Raw genomic sequence first — 12346 nt, 5'->3', positions numbered from 1 at the left:
ATTAAAAACCTCATTTTTAATACATTATAATATATAATGTTCGTGGAAGTAATGTTCGGTTAGGTCTAGGGACACACATCATCTTCATGTTGGGCAGGTTAAGAGGAGCTATAGGGTACATATCACATTTTTTTTGTGACGTAATTTATTTTGAGCGTGTGGCAGCTTTCTTTAATAGAAAAGCATTTTAAACATCCAGGCCAATAAGTATAGATTGAACAGAGATTACATGTAGAGCAACTTCTAAGTGGGTATATGTCGTTTAAGTATCCATTTTCCCTCAGCATGGCTTTAGTATGTTGCAGAGACAAACATGTTATGAATTTCGCATCAGCTGTTCATGTTTCACTCTGTGGGTGGCAGTTCATTTACGTGTCTGTTTGCCTTAAGAGGTGAAAGTTGACCTTAACAAGGTGCAATATGGAGTGTTCCGCTTACTCTTACTGTCGTTGCATAGCTGGAGGATAAGCTTACAAATGTAACATTTGCAACGGATTACGTGACTGGTATCAATTAGCGCAACAAGAGTTGCAAAGACAAGCAGACTATCGGTTGACTCAGTCAGTCTGACACCTGATCCGATTTTTCTATTTTTTTTTTTTAGGTTCTCACTCAGAGTCACAAAGACTTGTTGTGGTACTCTTACACTTGATCTGTTTTTACTTTTGTTTGATTACATTATCACCAGGCCGATGCTAATTAGGAGTATTAAAGAATAATCCTGCTAGTTTGGTTGTAATCTGAATAATAAGGGAAATCAATTTTATTAGATTGTGATATTGCTTTGAGTATGTGCATTATTTTTCCAAGCGAAATTTAACGTCAGCAGTCGAGAGTAATCAAATTTCCCGATGCTATGTTTTATTGGATGTTTGTTTTTTTGCATAGACAAATTCACAAACCATGTGGAATAAAAATTGTAGCTTCAAAGGTGCTATTTGAAAAGCTACAGGGAGAACTGAATGAGACATAATCATAGATGCGAATAGATTTTATTGAGTAAAAGCAATGCAAGAAGCCATTTCAACAGCTACTTCATATTATATGATTTCTGTTGAATGTCCTCCAAGGGTGGTCCCTTATTCAGCAGCGTCAGACTGGGGGGGGGGGGGGAACGCATGAACAAATATTAACTCTATTCAAGTTCACCAAGCAAGTGTTGTAAATCGAAGTCTGTAGTCACCTTGCCAATATCACGGCTCTTGGCCCTCAACTTGTTGACCTGGGACTCGGCAATGTCAGCACGCTCCTGAGCCTCCTCCATCTCATGCTGGACCTTCCTGAACCTGGACATGTGAGTATTGGCCTGCTCTTCCTGTGGAAGATTTAGAGATAGGACAGAGTAAAAAAAAAAAGTAATTGTAGCCAATATGGAAAATATCTTTTGAAAATGTACTCACAGCCTCCTCAGACTGCCTCTTGTAAGACTTGACTTTGAGCTGCAATTTGTCCACCAGATCCTGAAGTCTGGTCATGTTCTTCTTGTCCTCCTCAGTCTATACAGACAAAAATTTAAAAGTGTTGAAATGTGGCTTTTTAAACTTGAGTGTAAAAAGAAGATACCTGGTAGGTCAGCTCCTTCACTCTCCTCTCATATTTACGGACTCCTTTAATAGCGTCGGCTCCACGTCTCTGTTCGGCATCAACCTCTGATTCCAGCTCACGCACCTACAAGGCGCATGATGTGGTGCGTTTGTATTTTACAATGTAGTGTACAGTGGAATATAGTGTTTATCTATAACTGGATGCATGGAGATTATAGTTCATACCCTAGCCTCCAGTTTCTGGAGTTGCTTCTTGCCACCCTTCATGGCGAGGCTCTCGGCCTCATCCAGGCGGTGCTGCAGGTCCTTGACAGTCACCTCCAGGTTCTTCTTCATCCTCTCCAGATGAGCGCTGGTGTCCTGCTCCTTCTTCAGCTCCTCGGCCATCATGGCAGCCTGAAATCAAGAGTGTTGTTTTGATATTTCAAAATATTGATTACATTGGCAGCGGTGCCAGGTTGGTGTTCACGTTCTCACTCACATCAGTGATAGCCTTTTTGGCCTTCTCCTCAGCATTTCGTGCTTCCTGAACAGCATCGTCGACCTCACCTTGAACCTGAACGAAGTCTGCCTCCAGCTTCTTCTTGGTGTTGATCAGGCTGGTGTTCTGAACATTACAAAGTTATGAATCAGAACCGTCTTGGATCCGAAAGTGAAAGACTTTAGACGAACCTGAGAGTGAAGCAGTCCGACACGCTCGCTAGCATCAACCAGCTCCTGCTCAGCCACTTTGCGGGATCTGTCCGTCTGTTCCAGAGCGACTCTCAGCTCCTCAATTTCAGCCAGCATCAGGCCGTTCCTGCGCTCTACCATGGCAACCTGTTCCTTCATGTCTTCTTGTCCCCTAATAGCCTCATCAAGGTGCAGTTGAGCATCCTAGCAAAGAGCAGAGCATTTTCTTTAATTCCTTTGGCCTCCAACAGTTTGAGTAATAATCATAAACTCGCCTTGAGTTGTCCCTGGACATTCCTCAGTTGCTTCTGGGCTTCAGCAGACTGTCTGTTGGCGTGGCTCAGCTGAATCTCCATCTCGTTGAGGTCTCCCTCCATCTTCTTCTTGAGTCTCAGGGCATCGTTCCTGCTCCTGACCTCAGCGTCAAGACTGCTCTGCATGGAGTCAATCACTCTCTGGCTGTTCCTCTTGATCTGCTCCATCTCCTCATCCTTCTCAGCCAGCTTTCTGTCAACCTCGCCCTTAACTTGGTTGAGCTCGAGCTGAATGCGGAGAATCTTGGCTTCCTCGTGCTCCAGCGTGCCCTTTAGAGAAAGTTGAAATCGTCGCTTTGCTTAACCAAGTTGTGTGTTATTCAATTGAAGATATACATTCCTTAAAGACATTCAAAGTATCAAGACATTGTATTTACTGTACCTCTGCCTCCTCCAGTGCTGTCTGTATTTCAGACTTTTCACTCTCCACTGTCTTTTTGGCCTTTTCCAGCTCATGGAGGGTCTTTCCACTCTCACCTATCTGTTCAGTCAAGTCAGAGATCTCCTCTATAGAAGAATAAACAGATAATATTAAACACATTGTTAAGATAGCGGCAATGGAAATAAACAATATTTTGGAAGCTCGGCATTAATTTAAGAATATCTAGACTAGACTAGAACTATCTTAACGTGATCAAAATACAGTACTTTATATGATAGTGTTGAAATTGTACTGTTGCTAACAACACCTTTGGGTGTGAACAGTGGGGTAATAATCTTGGTTTCAGTCATGATGACTCACGCTGCAGGTTCTTGTTCTCCCTCTTCAAGGTCTCCAGCTGATCCAAGGCCTCCTCATAAGAGTTCTTCATCTTGAACAGTTCAGTGCTAAGAGAACGGGCCTCCTTCTGGGAACCTTCCAGCTCTGCCTGGCCCTCCTCAAATTTCTGCTTCCATTCGGCCATGACCTGGACATTTTTAGATGTTTCGTATTGAAGTACTGTGAACTATGGAATCGTCACATTATTTAATCGCTGGTTCACCTTATCAAAGTTCCTCTGCTTCTTGTCAAGGTTGGCAGCAAGGGCATTAGCTCTCTCCACATCAATCATGAGGTCCTCCACCTCACCCTGGAGCCTCTGCTTGGTCTTCTCCAAAGAGGCACACTTGGAGTTCACAGCCTCAATGGACTCCTCGGCTTCCTGGAGACGCTGGGCAAGCTTCTTTCTGTAATGGGCAAATATTTTTGGGTTGTCTTTGGCAGAAAATCTCTGGAAACATCCTAGCCTTATGTCAAAGTTACTTACTTGGCCTCCTCCAGCTCCTCAGTGCGCTGGATAGCATCGGTCTCATACTTGGCCCTCCACTGTGCCACCTCGCTGTTGGCCTTGGACATTCCTCTCATCAGCTCAGCCTTAGCCTCCTGCTCCTCCTCAAATTGCTCTCGGAGCAGATCGCAGTCGTGGCGGGCAGACTGAACCGCATGAGCCAGGGCATTCTTGGCCTGATGAGCCCAACAAAATTTGAGTTATTGTTTCGTTTTGTATGAAAAAGAAACCTTCAGTGAAGCAAGGCTCGTGTAACTTGCGACACAGGAGAAGGATTGCATCCTGTTTAGAGCTTCTACCTTCACTTCTTCCTCATTCAGCCTCTTGAGCTCGTCCATTTGCTGAGTGAATGCCTGTTTGCCCCTCGTCAATTGAGAAACAAGGGCGTCCTTCTCCTCTAGCTGACGGGAAAATTCTCCTGAATGACAAATTCTGAGTATTAGTTTTTGAAAATTCACAATGAAAACTTCATCACAGTTTGACCACAGCAGACTTACCATTCTCCGTTTGAAGTCTTGCCTTCTGTATAGCGATGTCATTCAACTGACGAGCATTCTCATCGTATTTGGATTTGAGCTCTCCACACTGGTCTTCAAGCGTTCTGCACATTTTTTCCAAGTTGCTCTGTCATCATAAAGGATAACGGATTGTCATCATTTAGATCCAAATAATTTCATTTTGTTATTATAATTATTCCTGCCTTGGATTTTGAAACAGCCTCCATGTTGCTGGAAAGGTCATCAATCTCCATCTTGTACTCGCTCTTTTCCTTCTCCAGCTTCTGCTTGACACGCTGGAGGTTGTCGATCTGCTCGCCCAACTCTGCCACGCTGTCAGCCTGCTTCTTGCGGAGAGCAGCAGATGTCGCCTCATGCTGGAGGGTGGACTCTTCCAGATCACGACGAAGCTTCTGGAACTCAGCCTCACGCTTCTTGTTCATCTCAATCTGAGCGGCTGTTGCTCCACCGGCTTCCTCAAGCCTCTCGCTGATCTCCTCCAGTTCCCTGGAGAGGTCAGACCTCTGCTTCTCCACCTTGGCCCGGGCGGCCCGCTCAGCCTCGATCTCCTCTTCCAGCTCCTCGATACGAGCCTAGGTGGGACAATATTGTATTGACTGCAACCCAATGAGATCTTCTCGTAGGAAGTGTAATTAGGTGAGCAATGTACCTGGAGTTCCTTGATCTTCTTCTGGAGCTGAGCACCAAGAGACTGTTCATCCTCAATCTTGCTGAGGAGCTGACTGGTTTCAAAGTCTTTCCTTTGAGTAGAAAGAAGAAAGACATGCTACATCTTTGCAGCAGGAATCAACAAAACCACTGTTTACCATATGATTATTTCTCTTACTTCTTGAGTTTTTCATCTGATTGTTGTTTATCATTCTCCAGATCCATTATGGATTCCTGGGCCAGTTTCAGGTCACCCTCAAGCTTCCTCTTGGCTCTCTCAAAGTCCATGCGGATCTTCTTCTCTTGCTCCAGGGAGCCCTCAAGCTGAGACACGTCATTTTTGGGTAATGTAAATTAGTTATCTTTGAATAATATATCACAGATGATAGTCCACTTGAATCATTTATGTCGCCATTGTGGTGTTCTTACGTCGTCCACTTGCTGTTCCAGCTTTGTCTTGGCCTTGGTCAGAGTGTTGACTTTGTCTTCCTCTGCCTGCAGATCATCCAGTGTTTGCTGGTGAGTTTCTTGGAGGGCTTTCTTCTCCTTTGTCAACTTGGCAATAGTCTCATCTTGAGTTGCCATCTCCTCTGTCAGGTTTTTCACCTGAAAGATTGAAGCAATACGTCATTGCCAACTGTTTTTGCTCGTGAAATTTAAAATGAAGTTGAAGTTCACCTTATTTTCAGTGGCATGTTTCTCCTTTTCTACTTTAGCCAAGGTGAGTTCCAAATCATCAATATCTTTCTTGAGCTCTGAACATTCATCCTCCAGCTTCCTCTTCTTAGCGGTCAGCTCAGCATTGATCTCTTCTTCATCTTCCATTCTCTCGGTCGTCTCTTTGAGTTTGGCCTCGAGCTGGATCTTGCTCTTAATGAGCCCCTCGCATCTTTCCTCAGCATCTGAAAGGTGCTCACCTTCCTAGATGCAAATGAAGAATTTACACAATTTGAGACTGCATTTTGTGCAGGTCTTTGCAGAGTATGCCATTTACTAAGTATCTACTTTTTCCTTACCGCTGCGATTTGCAGTTGCAGGTCATTCTTCTCCTGCAGCAGGGACACCATTTTCTCCTCCAGCTCCTTCTTTTTGCTCAGAGCCGTAGCCAGGTCTGATTGCATCTTATCATAATTCTCCTTCATCTGCGACAGCTCTTTCTCCGTCTCGGCACTCTTCAGGAGAGGCTTGATCTTGAAGTACAGCTTCAGCCACGGCCAGTTTTTCACATTCATGAAGGAACGGACGTTGTACTGGATACTGAAGATAGATTCTCTGAAGGAGGAAAGGAACAGATTTGGGGACTGTTGTTGGTTGGACGTACACTAACTGCCAATAGACTTACCTCCTCTCCATCATCTTCACAAACTCTTTCCTCATGACATATCCTCTGCAGAGAGCCTGAGTCATGGTCACCAATGCAGCAAGTTTCTCATCTCTCATCTCCTCCAGGGTACCCAGCAGACCAGCTTTGAAGAACACCTGGATCAGCAATTGAAGTAAATATGTCTTGAGCAAATATCTATCCAGCAGAATATGTGATATGTCCATTTGGTACTCTGGAAACCTGGCACCTTTGTGTGTCCAAATCTATACTGAGTATGATCCACATCAATCGAGCCCAGCAGTTTCTCTGAAGCTTTCTTGTTGTCAATGAACTGTCCATCAGGGATGACACTGGCATTCAAGACTTTGTATCTGTGAAAGAAGGCTGGATGGTTAATCACAGCACTGTATTTTTGTTTTTTTACCAAGTGTCTAACTTTCAGTAAATACATTTGAACAAATTTACAGCTACCTCTGCTTAAAATCAGCATAGAGGATTCTGCTGGGGAAGCCCTTTCTGCAGATTCTGATACCCTCAAGTACACCGTTACACCTCAGCTGGTGGATGACCAAGAAGTTCTCCATCAGACCTGAATCCAAAAGAACTTAGTTATTTATTTTCTTTTTTTGGGCTACAGTTCAGGAAAATGGCTCTAAAAGATCAAACCTGGGGTTTTTGATTCGTTGGGAATCAGGCAACGCACAAAGTGAGGATGAGTGCTCCTCAAGTTGGTCATCAGCTTGCCCAAGTTCTCCTGTGATGCAGAATAGAACAGTTCTTTATAATGTCAACAGAAAATGATGAAAAAGGCTAAGTCTCAAATCTATTTCTTTTAGGTTTTTTCTTATGTTACCCTGAATAGAGCAGAGACAGTCTGGAAAGAACCACCCTTCTTCTTTCCTCCCTTCTTTGCACCTGTATCAGCTTTTGAAAATATATCATTTCTTTATTGAACCTGCATATTCAATGTCAATGCAATTGCTAAATTGACAGCAACCAAATGAGCTTCATACCTTCAGCGGCATTATGGGTGGCATACAACATAGCCAGCAGTTTGTTTGATGCCTTCTGGTAGAGCTGAACGACAGAGTCATTCAGGGGGTCCTTGTTCTTGTCCAACCAACCATTGATATTGTAGTCCACGGTACCGGCGTAGTGAACCAGTGAGAAGTGGGCCTCAGCCTTGCCCTTTGCGGGTTTTGGCTTCTCAAAGGCCTTGGTCTTGCCAAGATGCTGATCATGTAACTTGTTCTTGAAGGTTGTGTCAGAGGCCTTGGGAAACATGCATTCCTCTTCAAGGATGGAGAAGATGCCCATTGGCTGAAGAAGAGTATTTGTCAGATACTTACAAATCAAGATTTTGAATCAAATTGAATATTAACATACACAGTATGTCTCTCACCTTCTCAATAAGCTCAATACAAGCTGCCAAGTCCATACCAAAGTCAATGAACTCCCATTCAATGCCTTCTTTCTTGTATTCTTCTTGCTCCAGGACAAACATGTGTTGGTTGAAGAACTGTTGCAGTTTCTCATTGGTGAAGTTGATGCACAGTTGCTCCAAGCTGTTGAACTACAGAATACAGATATTACACCTCATTAATCCACTGATGTGTTTGTCTGAGCTGATTCGAATGTTCTGTGACTCACATCAAAGATCTCAAATCCAGCGATATCCAACACCCCAATGAAGAACTGTCTAGGCTGCTTTGTGTCCAACATCTCATTGATGCGGATGACCATCCACAAGAACATTTTCTCATAGATGGATTTGCAGAGAGCTGACACAGAATTGTTGACCTAGTAAAGAGATGTTAAGGTTACAATTTGTTTTGCTCAATATGGAAGTTATGATGGAGTCTCAATTTTATTTTTCTTACCTGTGGGACAGTCTGACCTTTGGTCACATATTCATTCCCAACTTTGACTCTGGGATAACACAAAGCTTTCAGCATATCGGCTGAGTTCAAGCCCAAAAGATAGGCAATCTTGTCAGCCACTAAGAAAAGACATTTTACAGTCAGTTTAGACATTAATGCTGCTTTATATTCAACACTTGGGACTGTTCCTAAAATACCCAAGACATACCCTCGGTGCCGTCAGGTTCCGCCTGCTCCTCACGCTGCTTCTGCTTGAATTTCATGTTGCCATGATGCATCACAGCACCAGTCAGCTTGTAGATGCCGAGTTTCTCTTCCCCAGTGAATCCCAGGATGTCGATAGCTGTCTGTAATGTACATTAACCACAGTTAGAGTTTTGGATTCTCATTCTCGTATTGCACAAACCTCATTAAAAGTGTTTAAATTGTATCCTTACATCCGTTGCGATGAATTCCTCAATGTCATTGATGCTCTTGACAGTGATTTCACCCTGACTGATCATCGGATAGTCGTACGGATTGGTGGTGATCAGAAGAGCCTCTGGAATGAAGTTCAGTGAGTATATGTTCAATTTGATACATTTTGGGGTTTTATTTGGTGTGCCATACCGAGCAGCTCAGGCTTGTGTCCTGTCATGAGCTGATAGAAGATATGGTAGCTCCTCTCAGCTGACAGCTGGAAGGTGACACGGGACTTCTCCAGCAGATCTGACCATTTGTTAGACGCACATGAGAATTTATTAGTAGCCAACATTATTTTGGCAACTCACGTAGGGACTGAAAACTCACAAGTTTCAATATCAGCAGAGGCCAGTTTGCCAGTAGAGGCAAAGTGGATTCTGATGAATTTACCCTAAATGTTGAGCAGAAACATGTCAGTTTTTCTCCTTGACAATCAACATGGGGAAATTAAAGTCAATCGTTCTGATTGAACTACTCACGAAACGGGACGAGTTGTCGTTCCTCACAGTCTTGGCATTACCGTAGGCCTCCAGCAGGGGGTTGGCTGCAATGATTTGATCTTCCAGAGAACCCTACAAAGGCACAACCATACCGTCGACAAAGATTTTTAGGAGCGACCATGCTCTTCTGAGTATAATTGTAGTTTTACCTGTATCTTTCCAGAACCTTCAGCCTTTTTGCCTCCAGCAACTGCAATTGTTGCAAAGTACTGGATGACACGCTTGGTGTTGACAGTCTTTCCGGCACCGGATTCTCCACTGGAGAAGATAATGATATTTCAGTGCAGTGTCTCAAAACTTCAAATAAAATAGTTGTTTTCGTGACTTACGTGATCAGGATGGACTGATTTTCACGGTCTAAAATGAGAGAAGTAGCCAAAAATATTAGCTATTAATTGTAGCTACTACAATTTCGTGGTTTCAGGACTTGATCAAAAAATTGTTACCAGTGAGCATGAACTGATAGGCGTTGTCAGAGATGGAGAAGATGTGGGGCGGGGCTTCAATCCTCTTCTTGCCTCTGTATGCTCCTACGCATGTAGCGTCGTACACCGGAAGCCACTTGTAGGGATTCACCACGGCGCAGAACAACCCAGAGTAGGTCTGCAAAAGTAGCCATGAGAAGTTAGACATGTAAAGTCAAGAAATACAGATTGCTAGAAAGTGAAAACTCACGTAGATCATCCATGACGCGTAACGCTCTTTGAGGTTATACAGCACACAAGGCTCGTTGAGGTGGGTCATCATGGCCATGTCCTCAATTTTGTCAAACTTGGGCGGGTTTCTGGGGTGGATGTCATCCTCTTTCACTGTGACAGTCTAAATGACAATACACTATTAGTCTTGATAAAATACATGAGAGCATTATTGACAGTCAACCTAAAATTACCAAATCTGCGAAGTTTAAGATGCAAGGACCATATCTCACAATATCAATGTGGTTGTACTGGTTAACTGAATGTCATACAATCGGTTACCTACCTTTCCACCATCAATTTCAACCGTGGCTTTTCCACCCTCCCTTTTAGTGACTTTTCCCTTGAGGTACATCTCAGCTGGATCAACCACAAAGTAGGCGCTTTTGGCATCAAAGGGAGCCGCCTGAGCTTCAATCCTCTCCCTCTCGGGCTTCCTGAGGTAAATGGCTGCAGCGCCATACTGCTCCATCTCTGCATCGGTGCTCATGGTGGCACTTGAATGGAGACTGCTAAAAGATTCAAATGGCGATGACGGTTTGCTTTCGATTCCATACATATACATTGTTTCAATGTTTTTATGTTGTCTTACCTCTATCTCGTTTGAAAAAATAAATCAAGGGTACTCCGTCCAATTGAGTCTCACGATGCTGTAAAAATTATTGAAAAATACTATTTAGTGCAACATTTTCAATCCTGGTTTTTTACATTTTACATCAGAATTGAGTAACTAATTAGAGAATCACAGAGTGAGGTAGCTGTTATTTACTGTATTCATACATTTGTGTACAATTGAGTTGGGATTTATATATTATCACAAATAATAACATTTAAAATCTGGCTGTATAGATACAAAGTGACGTAAAATCAATGATCACTTTATCAACTCATCAGTCAAGAGTAAAAAAAAACAATGCCACACACTCACTCACCTGTGTCGTAAACCTATCAGCTGATGCTCGAGAGCGGGGCTGACGTTTTTATAGAGGGTTGGAGTGCCTGGTCAGCAGGAGACTCACTCAAGTTTGGTCATGGCCCTTTTTTCGTCCTGTTGCCTATTTGGTCACTAGGACATTTGTTATTAGAATTTAAAAAATGTAGTATAAAGTTACACCATCTGCTTGAATGGCTCCAACCCATGTGTGAAATTCCAACTAACACTCTCTACAATTCACACACAAAAAAAAAACATGAACATCTAAACATGTGACCAGTTAAAAAAAAAACTTCTGTATGGTTCCAAATTTAATTTAAAATGCTTATTTTTGAAAAATGTGCCATCATACCACTATTACTTTTTGATCAATTAACTATAGAATGTGGTAACACTAAAATGATGATCACAAGAATATACAGTAAACAGAAATAATTAAGGCCTTTTATGTACAGTAACAGTGTATATTATTTTTTTCACGAGAAAGATACAAAATCATTGCTGCCCATGAGTGAGAAAACTATTGCTGTACAAATGTTCTCCAGCTGACTGGTACCGCCAAGCGAAAGTGATCTCGTTGCTCAAGTCCATTGATATCCTTTGTGAAACAGACAGAATACTGTTTGTGTACGCTTCCCAACAATGTAGTTCTAGATTTAAAAGAACATAGCAACATGTCATTAACGTCAACCGAGTTTAATTCGGGATAGCTTGAAGGAAAGGATTGATTGATGGCTGGAAGACGCATCTGAATTCCACCGGTGTTCAGTTGCGGGACACTTGCATGTTTGAAATCTTTGTAATGAATGAAAGACGCTCTCACCCACCCTGAAGCTTTCATTGGCCACTTTCCCAAGAACTATTTTCTACCTCGAACTGAAATGTATATGCAAAGCCTAATTGTAAATCTATTCTTAACACCAAATTTTCTGTGTTTGCTGGTCTGACCACTGAAGTCATTTTAAATCTTTGAAACATATTAGAGTCTCCATTTGTTGTACACCATTTCAAAATGAGCAAATACTTATGTAACCTCACCTAATTATCCATAACATAATTTTGTACAGGCACCCAGTCTTGGTCTTCAGTTTCCTGTATACCGTGCATCTCACATTCCTCTGATAAAACCAAAGATGCGGTTCTACTCTTACACGCTTAGTCGCCAGCCATGTGTTTCCCTAAATGGGTAAACAAACACTTGGCAACTCATTTGAGATCAGGCCCAAAATAAATTGCACGCAAGCCAATTGAACTTAATCCACTTGCTGTGTATGACACTGTAAGTTGCTGACATCTGCTAATGCTGCGTGATGCATTTTTCCTTGCAGACCTTTGCTCTATGTTTGTTGCTTCACTTTTGCAAACTTTCCTGGTCCTTATCTAAGAGGTAGAGGACTTCAAATTTATGAACGTGCATTTCAGTCACTTCTAAATTTGGCCTCTTTTTAAGGTATTTTCAGTTTCCAAGATTTCGAACTGGACTTTACTGCAATTAGAAAAAGATTTCAGTCTATAAGCAAATAGTGAAAGTAGGAAATTCATTTTATTGTTGATTTTCAATTATCATTTTGGATTAATTTGCAAAAT

General features: G+C 42.4%; 1 protein-coding gene across 1 annotated transcript; it reads right to left on the bottom strand.

Annotated features, from left to right (window-relative positions):
- Window positions 1-983: 983 nt before the first annotated feature.
- Window positions 984-10479, bottom strand: LOC147044222 (myosin heavy chain, fast skeletal muscle-like). Its single transcript, XM_085933001.1, has 40 exons — window positions 10418-10479; window positions 10112-10337; window positions 9806-9949; window positions 9577-9733; window positions 9460-9487; window positions 9280-9388; window positions 9110-9202; window positions 8958-9021; window positions 8778-8876; window positions 8606-8709; window positions 8377-8515; window positions 8169-8287; window positions 7939-8088; window positions 7691-7861; window positions 7302-7608; window positions 7142-7203; window positions 6955-7042; window positions 6760-6877; window positions 6536-6659; window positions 6307-6443; window positions 5981-6236; window positions 5643-5885; window positions 5394-5570; window positions 5143-5288; window positions 4966-5056; window positions 4499-4888; window positions 4296-4422; window positions 4098-4216; window positions 3778-3974; window positions 3514-3697; window positions 3273-3438; window positions 2913-3037; window positions 2492-2800; window positions 2217-2420; window positions 2026-2151; window positions 1770-1940; window positions 1564-1668; window positions 1401-1496; window positions 1184-1315; window positions 984-1097 (listed from the first exon to the last, which is right to left on the bottom strand). The coding sequence occupies exons 2-40, from the start codon at window positions 10313-10315 to the stop codon at window positions 1080-1082; spliced, it is 5799 nt and encodes a 1932-aa protein (XP_085789127.1). The 5' UTR covers window positions 10316-10337; window positions 10418-10479; the 3' UTR covers window positions 984-1079.
- Between the last annotated feature and the right edge of the window lie 1867 nt (window positions 10480-12346).

This window comes from Syngnathus leptorhynchus, chromosome 16 (genome assembly GCF_054491065.1).
Source record: "Syngnathus leptorhynchus isolate UIUO chromosome 16, UIUO_Slep, whole genome shotgun sequence".
Classification (NCBI taxonomy): domain Eukaryota; kingdom Metazoa; phylum Chordata; class Actinopteri; order Syngnathiformes; family Syngnathidae; genus Syngnathus; species Syngnathus leptorhynchus.
Note: the sequence above shows the minus strand (reverse complement) of the source record. Positions and strands in the feature narration are given on the sequence as shown.

Bases quoted from the DNA above. Each gene is read 5' to 3' on its own strand.
- LOC147044222 (XM_085933001.1), bottom strand. From the start codon at position 10,315: ATGAGCACCGATGCAGAGATGGAGCAGTATGGCGCTGCAGCCATTTAC. The intron at 3,038-3,272 runs GTGAGTCATCAT...ATTCTTCTATAG, and splicing joins GGAGAACAAGAACCTGCAGC to AGGAGATCTCTGACTTGACT. The intron at 1,941-2,025 runs GTGAGTGAGAAC...TCTTGATTTCAG, and splicing joins CCAAAAAGGCTATCACTGAT to GCTGCCATGATGGCCGAGGA.